Source organism: Populus alba, chromosome 12 (assembly GCF_005239225.2).
Source record: "Populus alba chromosome 12, ASM523922v2, whole genome shotgun sequence".
NCBI classification, from domain to species: Eukaryota; Viridiplantae; Streptophyta; class Magnoliopsida; order Malpighiales; family Salicaceae; genus Populus; species Populus alba.
The window spans coordinates 14,046,362-14,070,358 of record NC_133295.1 but is presented as its reverse complement, the minus strand read 5'-3'; the positions used below and the strand labels follow the sequence as shown (position 1 = coordinate 14,070,358).

At 32.3% G+C, this 23,997-nt stretch overlaps 5 protein-coding genes across 5 annotated transcripts; 2 read left to right on the top strand and 3 right to left on the bottom strand.

Annotated features, from left to right (window-relative positions):
- The first annotated feature begins 9,982 nt into the window (after positions 1–9,982).
- On the top strand, positions 9,983–11,900 carry LOC118060598 (small ribosomal subunit protein uS15). The gene is made up of 5 exons (XM_035073831.2): positions 9,983–10,124; positions 10,216–10,288; positions 10,699–10,837; positions 11,127–11,313; positions 11,627–11,900. Exons 1-5 carry the CDS (start codon positions 10,102–10,104, stop codon positions 11,658–11,660), a joined length of 456 nt encoding a protein of 151 aa, XP_034929722.1. The 5' UTR covers positions 9,983–10,101; the 3' UTR covers positions 11,661–11,900.
- A 1,324-nt stretch (positions 11,901–13,224) lies between these two features.
- On the top strand, positions 13,225–15,807 carry LOC118060599 (chloride conductance regulatory protein ICln). The gene is made up of 7 exons (XM_035073833.2): positions 13,225–13,445; positions 13,575–13,698; positions 14,339–14,453; positions 14,594–14,653; positions 14,784–14,843; positions 14,941–15,035; positions 15,536–15,807. The coding sequence occupies exons 1-7, from the start codon at positions 13,279–13,281 to the stop codon at positions 15,614–15,616; spliced, it is 702 nt and encodes a 233-aa protein (XP_034929724.1). The 5' UTR covers positions 13,225–13,278; the 3' UTR covers positions 15,617–15,807.
- Positions 15,808–17,229: 1,422 nt separating this feature from the next.
- Positions 17,230–17,981, bottom strand: LOC118060582 (UDP-glucuronate 4-epimerase 3). Its single transcript, XM_035073815.2, is given in 4 exon segments — positions 17,230–17,360; positions 17,363–17,418; positions 17,420–17,474; positions 17,477–17,981. Coding segments are annotated over 4 exon segments (663 nt in total). The 5' UTR covers positions 17,898–17,981.
- A 19-nt stretch (positions 17,982–18,000) lies between these two features.
- LOC118060601 (small ribosomal subunit protein uS10z/uS10x) lies at positions 18,001–20,106 on the bottom strand. The gene is made up of 4 exons (XM_035073835.2): positions 19,948–20,106; positions 19,321–19,455; positions 19,115–19,228; positions 18,001–18,322 (listed from the first exon to the last, which is right to left on the bottom strand). Exons 2-4 carry the CDS (start codon positions 19,436–19,438, stop codon positions 18,183–18,185), a joined length of 372 nt encoding a protein of 123 aa, XP_034929726.1. The 5' UTR covers positions 19,439–19,455; positions 19,948–20,106; the 3' UTR covers positions 18,001–18,182.
- A 1,594-nt stretch (positions 20,107–21,700) lies between these two features.
- On the bottom strand, positions 21,701–23,668 carry LOC118060600 (UDP-glucuronate 4-epimerase 2). Its single transcript, XM_035073834.2, has one exon. The coding sequence runs from the start codon at positions 23,322–23,324 to the stop codon at positions 22,092–22,094; it is 1,233 nt and encodes a 410-aa protein (XP_034929725.1). The 5' UTR covers positions 23,325–23,668; the 3' UTR covers positions 21,701–22,091.
- Positions 23,669–23,997: the final 329 nt, after the last annotated feature.

Genomic DNA, 23,997 nt, shown 5'->3' with positions numbered 1-23,997 from the left:
TCAAGTTTGGTCCTCATTCTTTTGATTGTTACTTATTTTATTTGAAATAATTTTATGAAATGTTGATTATTATTATTATTTTAATTTCTTCATCTTTTATTTTTTTTTAATTTTTTAGATTTGATCTCTATTATTTTGATTATTATTTATTTTATTTGAGATAATTTATGAAATTATATTTTTTTTTCAATTTCATTATCATTCAACTTTTTAATTTGTAAGATTTGTTTCTCATTATTTTAATAAATTTGAAAAAAATAAAATATTAATAAATTATTTTCCAGCTCATTTTCTCATGACATAACCAAACACTGGAAAGTATTTTCCAACTCGTTTTTCATTACACTATCAAATATCAAAAAATACTTTCCCTGAAATTTACTTTAAAAAAAAAAACTATTTTCCAGCAAACAAACGGAGCCTAAATGTGAATTTTGATTTCTAGCCGTTTGATTAGTTGGATTTCTTGAAAGAGTATGGTGTCTTACTATCTCATGGAGGCTCAGTTGCATTCTAGTTCGTTTGGAGCGAGAGATTGTATTGGTGATTGGCAACAGCTGTCTAATTTGGGTTTGAAATTATAATTGTTTTTTAAAGTATATTTTACATAAAAATATATTAAAATAATTTTTTATTTTTAAATTTATTTTTAATAACAATATATTAAGATAATCTGAAAAAACTAAAAAAATATTAATTAAAATAAAAAAAATTAATTTTTTTAAAATATTTTTATAACACAAAAACAAAGTATCATTCTCTTCCTGCTCTTTCTGCTCGTCATTGAGAAATTGGCATAATTACGAAGAGAGTAATAGACAATAATAGAAGTTTTATTTGAAAAATATAAACATAGTCTTATAAAATAAAATTCACATAAAAAAAATATTGATATTGAAAATAAAAATAAAATCTAAAAAAAATAAATTATTTTAACATATTTTTAAATAACAACCTATTTAAAAAAATATCATATATAAACTAATCATCTTTTATCCCTTTTCAATTCTTCTCGTAAGAAGCATATATGGTGTGATTACCAAGAGGCACTTTACAATCAAATTGCAAGAGTGCAAACAGTAATAACATAATTATTGAGAGTGATTAACACGCATGAAAAAAGAAAAACAATGGAAATGATTAGCATGCATGTGAAAATGTTCGTCATCACTTAATCTTCACAAATAAAATATGTCTCCTAATTAATGAAATATGAAAAAATAGCTGCCAAATAATAATTACTCATTGGTTGTTGTCTCGAAAAGAATGAGATGCTAGAGACAGACATGACATATCTTTTTATATCTTATATTTTGAAAAGACAGAATATTTATTTTAAAATTGTTTATATATAGATAATTTTATTTTATATATACAATTATTTTTATTTTTATAATCAAACATGTTTTTATCAATATTAGTCAAGCACAATCCTAAAAAAAAACTATTATGAACTTGTATTTTTAATTTTTTTTATTAATATAGGTGTTTGAATTAGTTTATGTGTATCTTAACTAATTCCACGAATCCTGAAATTAATGACTATATAAACCTCTAGTGATCTCGAGGTTTATAAAATTTAAAATAGTAATTTTTGATAAGTAAATTTAGAATATAACCAATTAAACTATACCACTTATAATTTAAACTTATATTTTTAAATTCTCAGCTACGAGAGTCTTGTTTATCAAACTTCCTTGTCGAAATTGATCATAAAATCTATACCCTAACGGGAACAAAAGAGGGAAGAAGGTGCATGTAATGATACACTGTTTAATCATGGCATAGACATTCCCTTGTATGATATACTGTTAAAACTTTAAGATAAAAAATTAAGGAAAGGAGATGATTACATGATATTGATTGAACAACATCATGATATAACCTCGCCTGTAATTCGAGAGAGAGAAATAATTTAGAGCCACGAAATGAGATGTGATGGTGGCGAATAACAAAACCGATGGAATAAGGCTAGGATTTTCTGGCATGTTTGTTTTTATATTTAAAAAATATTATTTTTTTTAATTTTTTATTATTTTTAAATTGATATATTTTTAGTATTTTTAAATTATTTTAATATGCTGATATCAAAAATAAAATTTTTTTAAAAAAAATCATTAACATGTATTTTGGTACAAAAAAATTATTTGAAAAGCAACTACAATTATACTGCCAAACAAACTCACCTTAACCTAATCTAATATTCCCAAGAGGTAATAAATATAAAACAAAATAAAATAATTTGATTAATTTACTCTTAGAATCTTGTAGAATTTTGTTTTTCAATCAAAATAATATAAACTCCTAGGTTTTTTTTTCCTTGACATAAAACATTGTATCCATGTTACACAGCTCTTTTCTTTAAAACTATCTAATCCAAACTTTGACTTGAAACTCGAGTCCTGGACTCGTGGAGTTTTTCAAAACTGTAACATTTAAAGATTTTTTTAAAAAAATAAATAATTTTGTTTTAATATACTTTTTTATATATAAAAAAAAAATGGTTAAATAAGGTTATGATTGGGTAGAGTAAATCTTGAACTAACTCACCGAGTTGATTAAATATAATGATATTAATTTTTATCAAATTTAAGTAGTGTTTTATATTATAATATTAAATGTTTTTAACTTGAAATACATCAAAATAATATATATTATTTTAAAAAATTATTTTTAATATTAACGCATTAAAAATTTTAAAAATATAAAATAAAATAAAATTTAAAAAATCACAGCATTGCTGCAATAACAAATTTAAAATCTAGCTCGGTTAGGTTTTAAATTATCAAAGTGTACCATATCAGTTTAATAATACTGTTTATAGATAATATTTTTGAAGTGGAAGCTAGAGAGATATTCTTAATAATAACTATGATCTGACGTGTAATCGTGCCATATTTGATACAGATAACATTCGAAATTCAAAATTTATTGGATGAGCAAAATTATGAGAAGCTACCAAGCCTATGTTGGCATGCAACCTCCTGATTTGACAGTTAATAAATCTTTTTTTTTCAACTTTCATTTATTTAATATAAATAATATATACCTCAATTAATCATATAAATTTTAAAATTAATAATTATATAAATTTTTAACAGCTCAAAAAAAACTTAAAATTATAATAATTAAAAGTAAATTTAAAGTTTTACCAGTGCTTGATAAATTTATTTTATTTTTTGATAAATTTATTTTTTTATTAATATAAATATTCAAGCTAATTTATATATATTTTTAATTAATCTTACATCTTTTAAAATTAATAATTATGGGTTCAGACCTGAAATTTATGAGTCTGGGATACTAACGGTACCACGTGATGATTTATGAGTTGTCAGTTACGGTACTGTTTAGGCTCCTGGTAATAGACTACCTGCTGTCTTGAAATAGTCAACGTAGTTCAACATCCCAAGGCAAAACCAGTTTAAATTCAAAAAATCATAATCCTGCAAGCACAAGCTTATAGTAAGCAGCAGTGCACCCTCAATCTAACTGGCTTGAAATAATAATAATAAAAATAAACATTGAAATATAACCCATGGGTGCTCTGACTCTTTAAAGTCTATCTTAAAATAAAATAAAATTTATAACCTATAAAAAATAGTATAAATATTTTTATTTGTTTTTTCTTCAAAATATATAAAATAAAGAACTTATAAGATACTATTAATTACTCTCTCGCACTTTAAATTTACATTTTTCTTTTTATGGATAACCTCTTAAGTAATTACTAGAAATTCAAAAAAAAAAACATGAATAGTTTTTTTTTTTTTTATTGTCTGTGGAGTATTTATTGGTATGTTTATAAAATCCAATCCGCAAGCTAATCTAATAACCCACCAGCTTAGAACTTGCCCTGGATTTAGTTTAGTTATAAAATAATTTTATTTTTATTTTTTATCAAAATAATATTATTTATTTTTTTAAAAAATATAATTTGAATTCACCTGTGACTCAAGCCTTTCATATATCCGGATCCGATCTCATAATTATGTTTTTGCTTTTTCAAAATAATATAACATTACTTGAACTTGTGATCCAGCCTTAATTATATATCCAGATTTGATATCATAACTATGTTTTATTATTATTATTATTATTATTATTATTACCGTGTCTGCTAATTGTCATATATACGTGGGAGCACTGCCAACTCTGTCTCAATGCTATTTTTATTGTTCTTAGACCCTCTTCGGGCATATCTTAATAATTTCTTGGTTTCTTGAGCTGCTTTTTTTTGTTCGATGTTTTGCAACTTTGTTTTCTTTTTCTTTTTTTATCAAATTTTCTGCAGAGCATTTTTTGGGCTGTAGATTTTGTAATTTGTTGAGAAAGCAACCAATTAGAAGTTTCCTGTGAGGTGAAACTATGGAGAACAGTTTGTGATTGCGTAGCAATCCACATTCATGTCATGGAATAATGCTATAAATAGTTAAGGCTAACATGCCTTCCATGAAACCTGTTCACGTATGATATGTCATATATTATCAAATAATTATTTTAATTCATAAACTTAAGTTTTTAGGTAAGATTTTAGGATATTTGTATTATTTTCTAATATTTTCTAACTTTCAAGTGAAAACCCTTTGACATTAAAACTTATATATATTCATATTATTTTGTATTTAATTTTTATCAAATAAATAGAAATGATAAGATTCGAAACTCATGATCACTTAACTATCAAAATTCTGATATCATATTAAAGAACTTTTCTCAACTTAAAAATTTAAGCTTTTTAGATAACATTTTAGAATATAATTTATATTATTAATTTTTGAATAAAATTTTATGATATAATTTATATTATTTTCAAACATATATACTGCTTTTCAGCTCTGAGTACGAAACAAAGTAAAAGAATCAATGTATTTTTGAAAATGCAAAGAACGTAATAACTTGAAGATCATCAGCTGGTGCTTCAGCAATTAACTCGAGCTTTTAAGAAAAAAAAAACCCCAAAAAACAACGTTGCTGCGATAAAAAGTGCAATTTTCACTAACCATGCACGAGCCAAGCCCTAAGTGAACGGATCACGGAATTGACGATAGGTTTTATAACAGTGCACTAGCTTTTAGCCTCAGACAAAACTAAAAGACAAAGCCTTGTTTTTTTCCTGTCCCAAAAATTATTTAGTATAGACCAAAGCAAAGCTCAAAAAATAATCGAAGAAACAGCACAAGTCAATGAGTATTATGCTATTGAGAATCACACAACTCGTAAGATTTAGCCAGTGCTATTAAAAAAAAAAAAAAAAAAAAAACCCATAAAAAGTGGTTCCCAGCACTGATGCATAATGGTGCTTTCCATATGCTAGATGCTTCAAGGAATAGATTCTGCCTGCCTCGCCAAGAAGTGAAGAGGCTGATCACATGATCGATCTCACAACCATGTTTAGAAAGCCGGACACAAACTTTATGCTGTAAAAGACAAGTAAAAAAACCAGTGGAAAAGGAAGAATCCAAAGAAAATCACATGATAGAGGGGGGAAAAAGAAGATTTTGCAGATGAAAGCTGGACCATAAATGGCAGAAAAGACCACTCAGATACTCGCTTTTGCGACACACCTACATCATTTTACATGGTGGAAACTAGGGCACCACACAGCAAGGTTACAATTACCTAATCGATCCACTACCGTTTAGTGCTTCTTTTGTCATCGTTTACATGTATACCTTGTTCGCGTCTGTGAATTAATGGCCTCCTGACATCATCACAATGATAACATGCAAGTCTTCTTCTGCATGACATTTTGTGACCAGCAGGACCACATGTACCGGAGAGTTTCTGCAAGCAATGTGCCAACAAAAGGATGAGTTTCGATAGTTGCTAGAACGTGGATTTTTTTAGCGACGCACCAATTTTTTTAAAATATAAAGAATTAACGTGCTTTTTGAAATAAATAATCACTTCAAAATTTTTAAATTACATTGTTACAAATAGAATAAAAAAGACTTAACGAGTTACGTTGTTGACTTTCTTATTTTTAATCTTGAGGTTAATATAACTTGCATATTTAGTTGCTAATGTAATCGGGCTGGTATAAATTGAGAAGTCATATGAATATTCGCTATAATCAGATTAGAGGATGTGAGAGGTGTTTTTATAAATTAATAATAAATGTCTAGATACCATAACTTTTAATTAAATTGTTGGATTGAACTCAAATTAGCATTGAAAACTCTATTTAATTTTTTTTTATTTTTTATTTTTTTTCTAGATTTTATGATTTTTAGTTTTTTTTCCTTTTAGTTTTAGGATTATGAGTTTTTATACTTTACAAGGTTGATTTCATATCTATATATATATATATATATATATATAAAGACTTGTAAACCTTACATAAAAATAGACTTTATTAAATTAATATTTCATAAATAAAATAAGATTCTTCCAAAAATAAAATAAGATGTTAAGATTTTTTGTGTTTTAACTCTATTTCAATCTTTTTTTTTTCCTTTTAGTTTTAGGATTATGAGTTTTTATACTTTACAAGGTTGATTTCATATCTATATATATATATATATATATTATATATATATATATATATATATATATATATATATATATATATATAAAGACTTGTAAACCTTACATAAAAATAGACTTTATTAAATTAATATTTCATAAATAAAATAAGATTCTTCCAAAAATAAAATAAGATGTTAAGATTTTTTGTGTTTTAACTCTATTTCAATCTTCTTTTTTTTTTTTTTATACTCGTTGCTTACATCAATTATATTGCTAGAAATAATGAAGTTTTTATGTTTCCCAACAACTCAATAAAAAAGCTAACTTTGTCAAATATATATAAAATATATATATATATTTTTATTAATGTGAGTGTTCAAACTAACTTGCACATACCTCAACTAATTTTACGGATCCTGAAACTAATGATTATGTAAACCTTCAATGGTCCTGAGATTTATGAAACTCAAATAAGTAACTTTTAGAAAGCAAATTTAGGGACTAACCAATTGAATTACATCTTTTAAAATTAAATATTACTGTGACGAGTGTTAGTTTTTTTATATATAAAAGAAAACACTCTAGAATGTGACCAATCTTTGTTCAAAATGCATGCATTGTGATCCTCCATTCTTGTAGAATTTGATCATGCACTTGTCCTTTACACCATAGAATGGGCATCTCTCTCCTGACCTATAAGGATAAAATTGATTGATTCCTCTTTCAAATTAAGATAAACACTTTGGGATAATTGTTTTAAGATTGGAATCCATGGGGTTGCACAATCTACCTAGTTGTAATCCATAGTTTAAATATTATTTTTAACTTCACTATATATCTATAAATAAAGTAATCAAAATCGCTACATTTACCCATAAAATCATGACATGTTATATTAAATAGTGTTATTTTCTTAGACATGAATAGATACAGGTATTCTTCTTGTTTAGTCTCTGTCCATATCTGACCAACAATGATATTGGCTATTGTGTTGGGGGCTTGGGGCTGTGAGAAATATTCTTTGGCCAGAAAATATTATAAACAGAATAGTTACTTATACACTATTTGTTTATGTGGCCATATTCTCGTTTTTTTTAAAAAAATTGATTTTTTTTATTTAAATTATTATTTTTTGATTTTTTAAAATTATTTGATGAAGTTAATATTAAAAATAAATTTTAAAAAATAAAAAATATATATTATTTTAATATATTTTTAAACACATAACACTAGGTTTTTTTAGCATTAGTTTTATCTTTAAAGTGTTTTGGGAATTTGTTATCTGCCTTGTAATTTTTGCAGAACTTTCCTAACCTGCAGAAGGACTAGGCATCTTATTTTTTTTGAAATTGGCACTATGTTACTTTCATCCGACAACATGGCTTGCATAACTTTTCTTTTTAGGTTTTATAATAATTAGGTGGCATTTACAAGTTAACTTTGACCCATGAAGATTAACTTTTTTATTTGTCGGTGTAAAGATTAAAAAAAAAACATCAAATGACATGGATTTAGTCTCTGCTTGAAAGAACAGTCTTGCTACTAATAACGAGAAAAAAAGTCATGCTCACAGAACAATATGTGCTGTCTCGAAATAAAAAAATAAACAAGTGAAACAGCCTGGAATGAATAAATCTACGTGACATTAAAATGCACAAAGACAAATAGAACAAGGAACATTGAAGAGCCCAATCCTAAATATATCTTATACCAAGGTGGTCGATGCTAAAAAATAAAATAAAGTATATATTGGATTTTATCTGTAAATTTAAGTTATTAGGTTGAGATAATTTTTTAATATGATATTAGAGCTTTAATGATCAAACGGCTACGAATTCAAATTTTACCATCCTCATTTATTAAATAAAAATTAAACACAAAATACTGCAAGCATGTACAAGTTTCAAACCCAAAAAGTTTTCACTTGAAAAATATGTTAGAGAATAATATAAATATATCTTAGGACCTAATAACTTAAATTATTAAGTTGAAATGGTTAATTGATCAAGTTAACCTACAAGCCGGTTCTTTCAATAAAAAAAAATATTCGGTCCAAAATGAAACCCAACTACCCAACTCAAACTAAATTTAATGTCAGTGGTGAGTTAGCGGGTGTGATCAGACAATCAGATTTTATAACTAGGCGTGGAATTCTTTCAAAATGTGGTTATTAAAGGGTGGGGCTGGGGACTTTCAAGGGATGCATCGGGGTCAACATCGAAATGAAGAGCATCTATCTTTGAGACGAAGAACATGACTAGTGGATGATAAAGTTGTGTTTTTGATGCCAATGGCACGGCCATGCAGAAACCTTGAACCCCAGAAATAAACTTTAGAGCCCACACTCATGGGGGACTTGCATGAGGCAGCAGGCCCTACCACTCACAAAGGTTCACAAAAATAGCAATTAGGGCACTATCCTAAGTTTCAGCATCGCTTCATCATCATGTCCAGCATTTAAATTTGATTGCTACTTGACCTAAACCAGCATGTGGAATTTTCAATTACTTTCATGGAAAGTTCCAATAAGAATATTTGAAAAGATTTGCTAGTTTTGATGGGAGGCATATTTGATAGTAGAGTGAATATATCCATGTTTGGTGTTGTATTGTATGATATTTTTTAAAAGTATTTTTTATATTAAAATGATTTTTTTATTATTTTTTATATTAATATATCAAAATCATCGAAAACACACAAAAAAAATTTTTAATTGATAATTTTGAAATTAAATATACTCTTAAAAACATCTAAATGCATTTTCAAATACAAAAAAAAAGGTAAATATATGAAACTAATTTATCTTCAAATTACACACTCCAAAAGAAAGGTAGGTATATATATATAAACAAAGTGATTGAATTCGTGAATTATTATAGTTCAATGTCACTAACCATACAAGTTAAATTCATTAGGATTTAAACCTTTTCCTTGAGGGTTTCAATCTCAATATTGAAAGTAATTCTTTCTTTTGGAGTTTGTAATTCGAAGATAAATTAGTTTCATATATTTTTCGTTTGTTTTTGTATTTGAAAGTGTTTTTAAATGTATTTTAAGAATGTACTTGTAATATAGATAATAACGAAAACATGGAAGACAGGTGCACTTGGTAATTCAAGAATACATCTCCATTCATTAAAATGAAGGATTGCAATATAGATAATCAAAACCTTCAACAAAATACTTAATACCATTCATGGACCTTTACAACATCTTAAATGATCTGCTTTTATTAATTTTTCTATTAAAACTAAAAAATCTTTTTAATCTTAATTTATTCAACAAGTTGGTTAAAATAGTGATTAACATTATTCAGAGAGTAATCCGGGTATATATATAGGGTGATGTAGATCGTTGATCCAGGGTTATGTCAGCCTTTAAGCCCAAAATAAATGGGCCTAGACTCCTTATTTCACCTCAAACACAAAACGTATAAGACACATTAAAAAGGCTTCGGCCCAACATTTAAATTTCGATCAAGATATTGCTAAGGCCCATTTATCTGCTAATTATGTATAAAGTGCAAACCCTAAACATGCAAACAAGAGGGAAGCTCTAGGGTTTGCGGCTAGTTGCAGAGGAAGCTAGACACAAACACACAGAGAGAGCTCCACCTTCATCACCGTCACCATGGGTCGTATGCACAGTCGAGGGTATCTCTCACTCACTCAAATCTCTTTCTTTCTCTCTTTAGGGACGATTTTACTTGGTAAAAAACTGAACTTCATGTGATTTATCTTGCAGTAAGGGTATTTCAGCTTCAGCCCTGCCCTACAAGAGAACCCCACCAAGCTGGCTGAAAATTTCTGCACAAGATGTGAGTTGCTTTAACCTCATTTGTTGTTCTCTTTAATCTTATTGAATCATTCAGTTTTGGTGATTAAAGGTGTAAGCTTTATCCTCAAGTCACTTGTTTTTGCTTGGTTTCGTAGTTCGTAAGTACTGTAAAAACATTTTCTGATTAATCTAAGCTTTCGTAGCTGTATTTTTAGCGCATTGTAGGGATATATTTTTAATCATAAGCATATTGTTTATTTTTTATATTGTTTACGCGTAGCAAAAGAATTATTACTTTAACGAATCAAAGATATGGTACTCGTACTGTTTTATTTCATTTTGTTGGTGGGTTCTTAACTAGTTTTGGTATACAAGGCAGTTATTTAAAATTCTTAGGATTTTCATAGTGGGTTCTGGAGGAGAGGAATTATTGGTGTGATATGGTTTCAGGTTGATGATAGCATCTGCAAGTTTGCGAAGAAGGGTTTGACTCCATCTCAGATTGGTGTCATTCTTCGTGATTCTCATGGTATTGCTCAGGTCAGGAGTGTTACTGGAAACCAGATCTTGCGTATCCTTAAGGCTCATGGTATTTATCTCTTTGTTATTGTTGGGATTTTGTAGCTGATTTGTGTGTAGAGAATTTGGTTGCATTCTGAAAATTGATAAAATTCATATTGTTGATGGGAAATGTAAGCAAATGGGATCAGTGGAATTGAGTGCATTGTTTGGCAAAGGAATGGGACTGAATCCATTGTTTTTGTTGCTGTGGCTATATATTAATGTTAGGTCAATTATAATTAGGCAAGTGAGGGGAGCTCGAACTGAGCCTATGTTAGTGTATGATTTGATTGTTCTGCTGGTATTTGTATGGATAGGTCTTGCCCCTGAAATTCCTGAGGATTTGTACCACCTCATCAAGAAGGCTGTTGCCATCAGGAAACATTTGGAAAGGAACAGGAAGGACAAGGATTCCAAGTTCAGGTTGATCCTTGTTGAGAGCAGGATTCACAGGCTTGCTCGCTACTACAAGAAGACAAAGAAGCTTGCTCCTGTCTGGAAATAGTAAGCCTGCTTGCTTTGTCAATACTAGTATCTCCAGATTTTGCAAATTACTAGTCATTGCTTTACTTGGTATTTGTGCATGGTAGTTTGTTCATTCCTTGAAGAAATCATTTGATTTCTGGTTCATGCTATATTTCCAATAAAGCACTATGTTTTACTGGAGATTTTTAATTGCTATCCTGCACTCCCACTACTTTTACCAAACTTTAATCAAGACTCCAAGATTTATCTGTATGGTTTTCTTGCCACAAATAATGTTGGATACCTATCCACTTTTATATTCGTCATAGTAACTCTGCATTCTTTCTTGCAGCGAATCAAGCACTGCCAGCACTCTGGTGGCTTAGGCATAGTTATGTTATGCGGCACAGTTTTGGGACATCCTGCATAGTTGTTCTTCACGTGTGGAACTCTGGCATGGTTTCATAAGCATTAGGAGATCATGTTAACTGGGAAAAAGGATGTAGTGGATCCTAGATTTCAATTTTTTCTTTAAATTTTTGTTTTGGCCTTGAGCTTTTGTACTCCATTTTAACTTTTTTTTCTATACTGTTTGTTTTGAGCTATAAAATTTGCAACTTTAGACCTCTCATCTTTGTCAAGTAGGTTGCAGAAACAATGTGTGAATCATAGCTTGACGTTGCTACCCAGTCTGCTGCAAATTTAAGCTGATAATAGTGGCAGATTGGTATGTTTTGTCAGCTCGGTGTTTTTAAAATGTATTATAATATTTTTTTAGTTTTTAAAAATTATTTTTAAAATCAATCATTAAAAAATGATTTAAAATAAAAAAAATAATTTAAAAATATGATTTGACCTGTGAACGCAAACAAATACATAGAAGAGCTTCATGTTGGGCAGTTATTGGGATTGCGCATTGTGTATATTAACATGATGTTTGCGATTGCACATTTGAAGTTTGGGAAATTTGTGAATTTTTTAGTTTTGTATTATTTTAATGCTAAAAGTAAAAATATTATTTGATATGTTTTTAAGCTAAAAATATTTTGAAAAATATCTATAACCCTGACCTCTTTTAATTCAATGAGGTGGAACTGGTGGGCATCCAAGACGCTGGATCATGCTTAGTGTGGGTGGAACGTCTGAACGTTGAGAGCAATGATGTTAGAAAGCAAATCAACTATATAACAGGGAAAATATGTAAATGATCAGCATTAATCAGATCGGCGACCACATCGGTAGCGGTTGTCAGAAGGGGACTGAGTTTTAGTAAGAAACGTGAGGGATGCTTTGATATTCACAAATTCAAAGAGGTGTAGAATGTAGATGCTAACAGCATCACCAAGGTTTCTTATATGTATACTGCATTTTAATGGATGTTTTTCTCCAAGCAGCCTGGAGATCAATTTAAAAACATTCCCAGCTTTCGTTCATCATCACGACTGGAAAGGAAGACAGGCAAGCGAACCATATATCTACCCTTCTTCCCTTGAGCTTTGACTTTAATGGTAATTGAATTTGCTTATCAAGATCATTCTTGAATTTGTCTCGTGTTATTATTTTGAGTTTAAATTTAAAGGAGATACGAAGAAGTAAATTATAAATAATACTATACCTTGATGTATAGTCAATTAACCCAGCTCAACTTTACAAGTTGACTTCAAAAAATATAAACTCGGAGTTTAATCTAAATTAACTAAATAAAATATTAATTTGACGAGATCTAGTTGACTCTTTCAGATTTTTCATGATTTAGGCAACACAAAACGCTGTCGTTAGATTTAATGAGCATGAGACGATCATGCTTAGGAGAATAATCTGGATAACCAAAGAAAAGAAGCCTTGTCTTAGTTATTGCGCTTTAACCTCTCAAGTTTCCATCAAAGCCCACTACTAAGTTACCCCTAAAAATAAAACCTAAAAAAGGCCCAAACCAAAACCTCAATAAAACCCTAGAAAAACACTAGAAATCAAACCCAGACAAGAACAAAAAAAAATAGAAAGATGGCACCAGGTTTAAGACAATTCACCGAGAGAAGAGGAGACGGTGCTGGACAACCAGTTATTGACACCGAAAATGGCGAGGAGCTTATGCTCGTGTGTCGTGAAGTCTCCATTGTCATCGGCAACGGGTCCCCTGAATCTCCAGGCACTCTTTACATCTCCACAAAGTAAATAAATACTACCAATCCATTACTCTTGTTTTTTTGTTCCATTCTGCTATGAAATTCTGTTTCTTTTTTGAGTTTATGAAGTTTTATAGTAAAAAGGGAAGTGGGGTTTTGTTCTTTTTATTACAGGAAAGTTGTGTGGTTAAGTGATGTGGACAGGACAAAAGGTTACGCAGTTGATTTCTTGTCTATTTCACTTCATGCTGTTTCAAGAGATCCTGAGGCTTACCCTTCTCCTTGTATCTACACTCAAGTAAGTTTCTTTGTACTTCTTTTCAAATTAGATTTTGAGTTTTTTTGTAAGTTGTAATTTTGATCATAATTATGGCTCTAAGGAAATAATTTTGTGTTGGATTGAGTTTACATTTGACTGAAACTACCAGTGGATTTTATTTATTTTATTTTCTGGGCTGTTGGTAGTTGGTATTGGTGGTAAACATACGCATTCAATGCAACTATGGGGTCATGGATTTGTATTAACCCTTTGTATCAGATGTATGCATGCAGATGTTTTAAATTAATATTTCTCTATCTTTGGTGGATAATGAAAAGCTATAATGTTGTGGGTGTTATTCATCATCATTATGATTCTAAAAGTGGACTGGTTTAGTTTAGAAGGAATTGAATGGTGGATGGCGGGTAGAAAAGGCCTTTTGTTTTGTCAAGTTTGGAAGGGATTTTTTTTTCGTTTTCTGGCTGTTGCTAGTTAGTTTTGATTGAATACAATTTCATGGTCATGAATTTGCCTTCAACTTTTGAATTGAGCATGTAACAGTGGACTTTCTCTGATTTTATTTTTTATTCTCTGATAGCATATGGTGGCATCTCAATTTTTTACTTTCAATTTACTACTTGGTGCATTGTGTTTCTGATCAATATTGTTTTATTTGAAGATTGAGACTGTAGAGGATGAAAATGAATCAGAAGGATCGGATTCAGAATGTAGTGATGCCTTAGACTTGTCAAAAGTCACGGAGATGAGACTTGTTCCTTCGGACCCTAGCCAATGTATTTCTGCACTCCTTTTCTAATAGACTTATCATATTCAATATTCATGTCACATTACTGCTTAACTTGTTCTCGCATCATGTTTGGCATAGGTTTGATGATTGAAGATCAAACATTAACTTTTTTCTTTTGTTTTTTAGTGGATACTTTGTTTCAGGTATTCTGTGAGTGCGCTGAGCTAAATCCTGAACCAGTTGAAGGTGGGAGCTGTCTCCATTTTTGCAATTGTTTTAAACAGATGATTTCTATTTCTATTTTGCTTTTCAATGCTTGCTATTATTCTCCAATAAATCGCTACTGATTCATATGCATTTGATAATGTTTATTTAGATAACGAGGAAGAACATAATTGGATCTTTAGTGCCGATCAACTGGCAGATGAAACTGCTGGTATGGGATAGAGCATTTAGCATTCATACCTTCAGAAAAATAGTTTTGTTTCACTCATACTGACCCATATTTTCTTGCAACATTTTTGTGTCTACAGAAGCGGAAGATTCTGAATGGAATTTCTCTCAAAATCCAACAAGTTCAATTGGTCATTCAAATGGGGATCATGACCTAGCTCGCACAGTGCTTGAGGTATCCCAGTGCATGTTCATTTAATCATGCATTTTAAGTCCCATATTGATTTCACTTTTGGCATCACATTTATGGATGTTATGGATATATTAAACATCATTATGGTACTTAAATTGCATGATGAATTGACAAGAGTTCTATGTTTGGTTTTTCTTTCGGTCTTTTGAACATTTGTGCATGATAAAGTGACAAGAGTTCTATATTTGTTTTTTCTTCCATTCTTTTTGACATTTCTTCTTTATATGATTGAACTTAGGAACCTAAGAACTTGTAAAATATCAGCCAAATATTTGATGACACTATCTTTCAGTATGTTGAGTGTTATGGTGTGAAATATGAGCATTAAATATTTTGAGATGTTCATGGTGACTGTGTGCTCGTGTTTAAAATGGGAAATTGCATTGCCCTTAGTTGTAGTTTGTACTCCATTTGAACTCTCTCGTTGGCTTCTTTTTAAATCTTGATCATCTTCTGGTGATGATATAATTATGCACGTGCAGCTCCAAATCAATGATCACCGGTTTGAAGATGCAGAAGAGATGGAACATGAACATGAACATGAAAGCGAGGGTCGCCATTAGTGGTAGCATATTTAGGTGCATTTTCCTATTCCATGTCCTGAAATTTGCTGCACGTGTATATTTTTGTTTTCTCTAAATATTCGATGATTGGCTGGGGAGTGGAAGGATGGTTGTCCTTTCCGGTAACTTCTGTGATGTATTGTCAGACTTTTAATGCAGTAGTAGTCAGTTACATGGGGATTAATGTGTTAGTTCTGTTATGATCAGCATTTATCTATTTTAAAATCATCGGTAAATTTCTAGCATGGTCCTTCCAAGGAAGGTTATAACCTTCCTCTGCCCCTGGAACTTTCTAGCACGTAGATGCCAATCATATGTGGTTTCTCTTATTTGTGTCAAAGGGCAGAGGAAGGCTATTGCAGTCCACCAGTGGCATGGTGGATCTCTAGTCCCGGGGCATAAGTTTGTATACGAAATGGCAAATGTGGTTGTGGTCAGTCTCGGTTGGAGTGTATTGACAGTGGTTTTGTTTTTTCATCTGTCATCTCTAGATGAACTCTTTGATTACTAAGAGAAAGAGAAGAGATGGAAAATGAGATTTCTAGTCAACAAAAGCAGAACGGGGAAATTTACATCCATTGATATGCAGGCGCAAGCAGCTCAATGATTGCAGTTTAGATGAATCCATGCCTCTGTATTGGACTGGTTTCTTTTACCTTTGAGTCAGAAATATTTGTTCAATTGCGTTGCCGTGCCATTAGAAAGCATGAAGTAAAATGGGTTATCTATCAACTGTCATCATGGAAATGAAGGAGCTATTAAGATTATGGGTCCAGACGATCATGTCTCGTTTCATCCCATCTCCATGAAACGATAGTTAAAGTGAGCATTTTCTTCAGATAAAACGAAAGCAGGAACCCAAGATGAAGTGTTGTCTGGCTAGCGCCTAACAGGTACTAGATATCATAACAAGCAACCATGGCTCTTACAAGCTGTTTGCTTTACAATCGAAACGGCGGTACAGTGAGGTACCTTAGCAACACAACTTCGAACAGCAAGCCATGTCTGTGCATCTTCTTCGGAGTTGATTCTCTTTTTTTTAAAAAAAAAGATACATAATAACTTCAAAGTGAAACAAATTCAATTGTAATAATTTTTTAATCTTGGTAGAAACAATATCAAGAGGTTGGCAGTGGAGAGTGAAATGGAAAGGATTATGAGAAATCCGGCCAAAATGTGACTCATCAGCCATTTATAAGAATGTCAAACAGTTACCCAGAAAGGAAAAGAGAAAAAGAATCGCATCCAAAACACCCATAATTGAGAAACACAACAGGAATTGCACCTAACATATTAATAATTTATGCAAAACAGAGGAAAGTAGACAAGGAAATTACTATATCTATCTACTCTTATCATAAATTGACATGGACAAAACAGAAAGGTAGCAGAAGATTAATGAAACCAAAAATAACAATTGCAACAGAATTCTGATTGAAAAAAATCCTAAACTAGGACTAAAATCTTGATGGAAAAAAGAAACAACGGAGAAGAGAAAGGGCAATGCTTCCGGTTTCTCATCACATTTCTGGAGGTCCTTAGCATGCACTAAGACCATTAAATTCCTATATAGGACAGAAGACCGATCCGACCAAATGATAAAGCGTGTAAAATCACTTGAATAGAATCAAATATAGATTCAAATGATCACACCACAGATCCACCAATTTAGACAGAACTCTTCTCTTAGTAGGCTTATAACCAAGCTCCCTCCTTGCTAAACTAATATTAGCATGAGTAAACAGGCAGGCATGGGCGACACTGCCTTAACCTTCAACAACTTCCTCAATATATTAACAAGCAACTGGCACCGGTGAGGTATTCCCAAGATTATAAACCCGCAATTGCGCCGGGCCTTAACCCCGCCACTTCCAGTACTCTTGGTAGCAGTATCCAGTGCACCTAAACAGCCCTTCACTATATCATCAATGTAAGTAAAATCCCTCGAAACAGTAAACCCATTAAGCCCTTCAAAAACTGAAATCTGCTTCCCTTTCAATATGTCGCTAGTAAAAAAGAAATAAGCCATATCCGGTCTTCCCCAAGGACCATAAACCGTGAAAAACCGCAGCCCCGTGATTGATAAACCATGAATATGATTATAAGTGTGTGCTATAGCCTCACCAGCCTTCTTAGTAGCGGCATAGAGACTAGAAGGATTATCAGTCCTATCAATCTCTGAAACTTTTTTAGAATAAACAGAACTAGATGATGCACACACAATGGCGGGCTGTGGATTCATTAATTTACAAACTTCAAACATCAAGCCATGTCTGTGCATCTCCTTAGGAGTTGATTCTCTTTTTTAAAAAAAAATCAAGATACAAATCCCATCAACTTCAAAGTGAAACAAATTCAATTATAATAACTTGCTAGATTCATAATGAAATAAAGAGGAAACAAAATTCAATCTCCTTCACAGAATCTTTAACATGGAATGAGGAATGAACATAGTACATTGAATTCTTTTCACTCACAAGGCTGATCAACGTCTTCCGATAAAAAAGATCCTGAAGTGTTCTAGTAAAATAAATAAAACAGTCCAAAAGAAGTAAATAGCATCTCTCTAATCTGCAATGGTAACTTCAACCTCAACACCAGGTTCAATTGTAATTGAGGTGATCTGCTTGACAACATCGGCAGAACTGAAGAGATCAATAACACGCTTGTGGACCCTAAGCTCGAATCTGTCCCATGTGTTGGTTCCTGCAAGATGACAAGATATACATGCAAAACCCTTTAGCTTAACAGATGAACTGGCAAAAGAGAACAAGCCCCTGAGGAAAATGGCACATAAAGTTACAAAAAACTCCACACAACAAATTCCAATCTTTTATGGTGTCGGCAGCTCATATATTGAGTGCCTTTACAGGGACAATCATTTATATCATATGTACCTAAAAAAATCATTCTGAAGTAACATCAACTTTGCAAACTCGTATGCAAACACCACTAGGAAAACAGTAGAGCAAATTATGACTTGTTTTCTCATTACAAGACCAACTAACATGGTCTAACTGATCCACCCTGGGTCCTATGCTCAGACTAGAACACCTAGAAAGTTAAATAAGTAGCATTTTAATCAATAGGAAGTTATTTCACATGCACCAACCAATTATACTACTGAATAAGACTGCATATGGCGCACAAACCAACATTTGATTATTGTAGTGGTTGTAAAGGGTAACAAACAAAAGAACATATCTATAAAGAACTGTAATGTTGCTAACCCTTCTCAATTTCTCCCTCGAACTACTCTTATCAAATCAAACAAATCAGCCATTCAAACATTACCCAAAGAGGAAGGAAAAAAATACAATAACAAACACGTGGAACCCATGAAGTGATATGTGTTAGAAGAAAGCACAAATGAAATTAAAGAAATAAGAATACTAAATGGACTTGTAAATAGCGCATGAAGTAAATAATAAAACAAAATGCCACACACTGCAAATTAATCTAACCATGATTATACAAGCAGTTTTTTTAGATGAATACCTTCACCACAAGGGGATTTCCTGGTGGTAATGTTAAGAACCTTGGTAGGGATTCTCACTGGACCCTTAACCCTCAGTCTCTTATCCTTGGCGCCACGGACCAAGTCAGTGCAAACTGTCAGGACAAAAAAAAGGATACAACTCAAAATAACAAATTGTGGCGTATCAATGACAACGACATTGTAAAATAGGATTTACAGAAAAGACCTTTCTCAAGGTTTTTGACATCCTTCGAGGAAAGAGTGATCCTGATCTTGTGAATCTGCTCCTGAGTCTCCTCCAAACCCGGCTTTTGTGCCTTCATAGCTCCATAAGCTGCTGCCATTTTCTCCTTACACTTTTCTATTACACAATCAAAATGCACAAAACCATTCAAAACCACACATGTCCACTTCATATTCATTAAAACAAACCAACAACAACACTTCCATTTACTACTATATCTTTATCTTTTTAAATTTTATCATACAAAATATTAAACTTCTCAAACATAAAGCAAAAACGGGTTTCACACAAACTCAAGTAGTCATTCACCAAACACAAAATCGACAACCTTTTTTTTCTTTTCAGAATGTACCCCAACCTACGCTTTGTAGTTCTTCAGCTATTAGTCTCTAAGATAAAAATGATTCATTAACCAGCATATTTTGAACATATCATGCATAAATCAAAATGGGTTTTAGCTAAAACCAACTATGCATTGAACATGAAAAACACAAACTAAACAAAGTGATTATTAGTTAACAGCTTATTGTCATGGATCTACGTTAGAGTTAATAGCTTCAAAGTTAACAAGGGAATATCAAGGGAGCAAAGGCGGAGAGAGAGAGAGACCAGAATGCGAGCTTTGGACGTGAGGATGCTAAGACAGACACGGCTTTCTCTGCTTGGAGCGATGGATGAAGCGGAGGTGAAAATTTAGGGTTGTAATATAGATGGAGCTGCTGAGTTAGGGTTCTTGTTGTCTGGTCTAACTTCTGGGCCGGGCTGGGTTTAGATTAACAGTTTTCAATAGTATTATTTTTGTAGTCTTTGGGCCTTTTAGATCTATAAAACATCTATAACTGACGGGCTAACCTAAGAGAAAAGGAATTAATCCACTTTATTTTTTTTTACAAAAACAAACTTGTTTTAGATTTTTTTTAATAGCATAAAATTGAGTTTTTTTTTAACTGGAACATAGAATGAGAGTTTTACTTTCATGTTATAAGCAAATTTTAACACCATTACTTTGTTTTTTTTTCTTCTTCTAACAGTATGCTAATTTTTATTTTAAAAATAAAATAATTTTTTAAAGGGTAATTATAGATGGCTGAATGAACTTGATTCGGGCTCATTTACAAGAGATTCGGACAATATCTTGCTTAGATTGGTAGTTGAAGCAAGATTGGTAGTTGAAGTACTTCTCTGGATCACGAGATCGGCGATGCAAAAGAATTAGGAGTGTAACCTCCTGTAACTTTTGCTGAGATGGAAGGTGAGCACACTATTTTACTACCACGACAAATTAGAAAGCTGAAGTTCAAGCATTATCGGAAACCAGGTAACTTGAAGAGATATGACAAATATTTTGGAGATTGCCTTCTTCGTTAGCAAATCCAGGCAATATAAAGAAAATAAACATCCAAACTTGATGGTATAAGAACAAAGATCAGCAAAGGATTAACCAGACTCATCATGCTCAGCCTGGTATCGACAACAGTGATTTGATGTCATTCCTCCGACACACTGTTAAAATCAACAAATGAACAAAAAAAATAAAAAACCTAGAAGAATCAAGTTCCTTGTTCATCCATCCGAAACTGACAAACATTCTCGGTGCTTTCAGAAAGAGCGATCTAGCCAAAAATTATAAGAAATTCATTGAAACAAGCACAGCTTAATACATGGGCATGGAACGTGGAAACACAACCACCGCATCCAGGCTCCAATTTGAAACCCTAACACGCCGTTGCATAGGCACACATGAGGAAGATGGCCAAAGCATCAATAAACACAAGGTTCAAAGATTCTTGAGAGCACAAGGTGTAAAGATTCTCGAGAACATAACAAGGTTTAAAGATTCTTGAGTTGATATTAGACTTTGAGATATTCCCTCTCTTTGCTCTATTGGCGAGTTCATATCGTTTTAGTTACTGGGATTGTTTAACTTTTTCCAGCTGAAGCTGGGTGTAGCTTCTTTCAAATGATGTTTTGTAAAGTTTTACTATTCGGACCCCATATCCAATTGGTTAAGGTTATCGAAGTTTACTGCTTAGGAACATCAATTACAGACATTGTTTTTCACTATGACATCCAGTAAATTGCAGGTTTCAACCAAAAGAAAGACAAAATCATTATAAGTAGATTTAACTGGCCTTCTTCCAAAACATATCAAGACGTTGACAGTGGAAAGTGAAATGGAAAGGATTATGAGAAATCCGGCCAAAATGTGACTCATCAACCAGCTATAAGAATGTCGAACAGTTACCCAGAAAGAAAAGGAGAAAAAGAATCGCATCCAAAACACCCATAATTGAGAAACACAACAGGAATTGCACCTAACATATTAATAATTATGCAAAACTGAGGAAAGTAGACAAGGACATTACTATATCTATCTACTCTTATCATAAATTGACATGGACAAAACAGAATAGGTAATAGAAGATTAATGAAACCAAAAATAACAATTGCAACAGAATTCTGATTGAAAAAATCCTAAACTAGGACTAAAATCTTGATGGAAAAAAGAAAGAACGAAAAAAAGAAGAAGAAGAGAATGGGCAATGCTTCCGGTTTCTCATCACATTTCTGGAGGTCATTAGCATGCACAAAGACTATTAAATTCCTATATGGGGACAGAATGACCAATCCCTTTGTGTCACAGCAGCGTGTAGCTAAATGAACGATGAATAATTAACAAATGATAAAGCGCGTAAAATCACGTGAATAGAATCAACTATAGATTCAAATGATCACACCACAGATCCACCAATTTAGACAGAACTCTTCTTCCCGGATGGTTTATAGTAATCCAGATACCACGCCACAAATTTCTTCAATCCTGATTGCAAGTCAGTAGTAGGCTTATAACCAAGCTCCCTCCTTGCCAAACTAATATTAGCATGAGTAAACAGCACATCCCCATTTGCAGGCATTGGCGACACTACCTTATTAGCCTTAACCTTCAACAACTTCTCCAATATATTAACAAGCTTTCTAACTGGCACCGGTGAGGTATTCCCAAGATTATAAACCCGCAATTGCGCCGGGCCTTCCTTAACCCCGCCACTTCCAGTACTCTTGGTAGCAGTATCCAGTGCACCTAAACAGCCCTTCACTATATCATCAATGTAAGTAAAATCCCTCGAAACAGTAAACCCATTAAGCCCTTCAAAAACTGAAATCTGCTTCCCTTTCAATATGTCCCTAGTAAAAAAGAAATAAGCCATATCCGGTCTTCCCCAAGGACCATAAACCGTGAAAAACCGCAGCCCCGTGATTGATAAACCATGAATATGATTATAAGTGTGTGCTATAGCCTCACCAGCCTTCTTAGTAGCGGCATAGAGACTAGAAGGATTATCAGTCCTATCAATCTCTGAAAAGGGTACTTTTTTATTGAGTCCATAAACAGAACTAGATGATGCCCACACAATGGCAGGCTGTGGATTCATTAATTTACAAACTTCAAGTAAACTAACAAAACCACCAATGTTACTATGAACATAAGACCCTGGATTCTTCATTGCATACCTTACACCAGCCTGTGCTGCTAAATGCATTACATGTGTAAATTTCACTAATTTAAAAAGCTTTGTCAATAAAACACCATCATTTATATCACCTTCAACGATAAAAACACCTTGACTTTTCAGCAAATCCTCTCTTGCTCTCTTCAATGACTTTTCATAGTAGCCATTGAAGTTATCAAGGCCAACAACGCCATCTCCGCGCTGCCTGAGTGCAGTGGACACGTGCATTCCAACAAATCCAGCAGCTCCAGTGACCAAAACCCGGAACCCATTTCTTGATTTGGGTCGACCCGAATTGAGAATCTGATACTTCCAATCAGAGTCTTCTAAATACTTCAGTCTGTTACTGGGACTTGAGTGAGGGTAGTGTAAAGAGAAGAAGAGGATTAGGCCAAGGAAAATGCAGGTCCAGGCTATTAATTTAATGAGTGAAAAATGGGTTCTCAACCTGTTAACATTCAATGGTTTGTCCATTTTGGTGGGTTTTTTTGTTTGTTTGTTTCTTGGGAAAATCTTGGTGGTAATGTGGAGGAAAGTCTGAGACTTTGGTGGCTTTTGATGGAAAGCGAAGATTTTGAAAGAAAGTTCGAGTCTTTGGCCGGAAAGTGAAGGAAAGTTTCAATCTTCAGTGAATTTTCTTGAGGTACAAAATTTTGAAGGAAATTTTGAGTCTTTGATGAATAAGTAAGGGGAAAAAATAGTGAACTGGGTTCGAAGATGATAATGTAGAGGTGGGTTTTGTAGGTTTGTGGGTTTGGATGTGCTTCTGCAGGAGAAAGAAAGAAGACGATGATGGAAGAAACCGGATTGGTGTTATCTCTTTATGGCTAAACTTGGTGCCTTTTTTCTTTATATATATAATAGTGGGTTTTTTTTTTTTTTTGATTTACATGGGTGTCCGGACCTGCTTGTACGCACCACGACTAATCTCATGGCTCACTGAACATCCTGCAAACCCAATAAGGATGTAAAGTACCGTAAAAGTGACAAGCATGCACGGTGAGGTTTGAACCCAGAATACAGAGAAAGGAAATAAGTTTCTTCAACCGTTAGGCCAAGACTTCAAGTGCATAGTAGGTTTTTATTATGCTTGGTGAGGTAAATCTTTTGTTAGGTGAATGCAGTTGATGGGTTATGATCTTTTAGA

What these genes read in the sequence shown, in the direction of transcription:
- LOC118060600 (XM_035073834.2), bottom strand. Translation starts at nt 23,324, where the DNA reads ATGGACAAACCATTGAATGTTAACAGGTTGAGAACCCATTTTTCACTC.
- LOC118060601 (XM_035073835.2), bottom strand. Translation starts at nt 19,438, where the DNA reads ATGGCAGCAGCTTATGGAGCTATGAAGGCACAAAAGCCGGGTTTGGAG. An exon ending in TGTCAAAAACCTTGAGAAAG is followed by an intron (nt 19,229 to 19,320) that starts GTCTTTTCTGTA and finishes TTGTCCTGACAG; the next exon opens with TTTGCACTGACTTGGTCCGT. An exon ending in GAAATCCCCTTGTGGTGAAG is followed by an intron (nt 18,323 to 19,114) that starts GTATTCATCTAA and finishes GTCATCTTGCAG; the next exon opens with GAACCAACACATGGGACAGA.
- LOC118060599 (XM_035073833.2), top strand. Translation starts at nt 13,279, where the DNA reads ATGGCACCAGGTTTAAGACAATTCACCGAGAGAAGAGGAGACGGTGCT. An exon ending in CTCCTTGTATCTACACTCAA is followed by an intron (nt 13,699 to 14,338) that starts GTAAGTTTCTTT and finishes TTTTATTTGAAG; the next exon opens with ATTGAGACTGTAGAGGATGA. An exon ending in AAATCCTGAACCAGTTGAAG is followed by an intron (nt 14,654 to 14,783) that starts GTGGGAGCTGTC and finishes ATGTTTATTTAG; the next exon opens with ATAACGAGGAAGAACATAAT.
- LOC118060598 (XM_035073831.2), top strand. Translation starts at nt 10,102, where the DNA reads ATGGGTCGTATGCACAGTCGAGG. An exon ending in GGTCGTATGCACAGTCGAGG is followed by an intron (nt 10,125 to 10,215) that starts GTATCTCTCACT and finishes TTTATCTTGCAG; the next exon opens with TAAGGGTATTTCAGCTTCAG. An exon ending in GCGTATCCTTAAGGCTCATG is followed by an intron (nt 10,838 to 11,126) that starts GTATTTATCTCT and finishes TTGTATGGATAG; the next exon opens with GTCTTGCCCCTGAAATTCCT.